At 52.1% G+C, this 792-nt stretch overlaps 1 protein-coding gene across 1 annotated transcript; it reads left to right on the top strand.

Annotated features, from left to right (window-relative positions):
- Positions 1–31: 31 nt before the first annotated feature.
- On the top strand, positions 32–779 carry Tsp_14947 (hypothetical protein; the record flags this gene model as incomplete). The annotated part of the gene is made up of 1 exon (XM_003367968.1): positions 32–779. A coding segment is annotated over exon 1 (748 nt), but the record flags the coding sequence as incomplete, so codon positions are not given.
- Positions 780–792: the final 13 nt, after the last annotated feature.

Below are 792 nucleotides of genomic sequence, written 5' to 3'. Positions count from 1 at the left end.
AACTTCCAAGGTTCCGCAACAAAAATGCGGAATGAAAAGCAACGAGCTAATGACGACGACGACGGACAAGCTACCACGTGGCGTCCCTGAACGACCTGACGAGTGGGATCGACAAATGGGATGGGTGGGAATGAAAAACAGTCACTGGATAGAGCATCATTGTCATCTACTAGAGCTATCACAGCAGCACGTACAAGTGGACGATTGTAAACGGCAAATTTACACGGTCGACTACAACGCCAGACACTCGGGCGGTGTTGGTCAGCCAAATTTTGGTACTTCTGTCCAAGAAAACGAACCTTGGATCCGAAGAGTACGTTCCCAATTGAACAGTGTAGAAATCGAGCACCGCCGTTCGCCGACAGTAGATGTGCAAGTTCAGATCAACGGAACACAGTTCGCGAACGTGTCCGTTTCGCACAGGGATTCGGTGCTTTCGGATTTTGAGGCTAGTATTGTTGTCGACTCAACCAACAATCGTTACTTGAATCTGACCCTGCACAACGCCCGCGGCATGTTGCTGGGCACCGTCTACACGGACGAAAGCAGCCAGACTGCCGAACTGGCGTTCAGCCTGCGAGCAACTGAGCAAAGTGACAATTCTGGCACCGTGCATACAGTTCGTCTCGCACTGCCCCCGGAGGTGAACGGAACTCGTCGGGTTTGCTTGGAGGTGAACCCCGAAACGAGCGTGTGCCGTACAGCGAACTATGTCGTTCAACCGACGCTGAAACAGCCTGCTCTGGCGATGGCCAGCTGGGCCGTAAAACAAGGAGAATGTGAAAATTGCAA

Source organism: Trichinella spiralis, assembly GCF_000181795.1.
Source record: "Trichinella spiralis strain ISS 195 chromosome Unknown Scfld3357, whole genome shotgun sequence".
Classification (NCBI taxonomy): Eukaryota; Metazoa; Nematoda; class Enoplea; order Trichinellida; family Trichinellidae; genus Trichinella; species Trichinella spiralis.
This window is presented reverse-complemented; position numbering and strand designations above follow the sequence as displayed.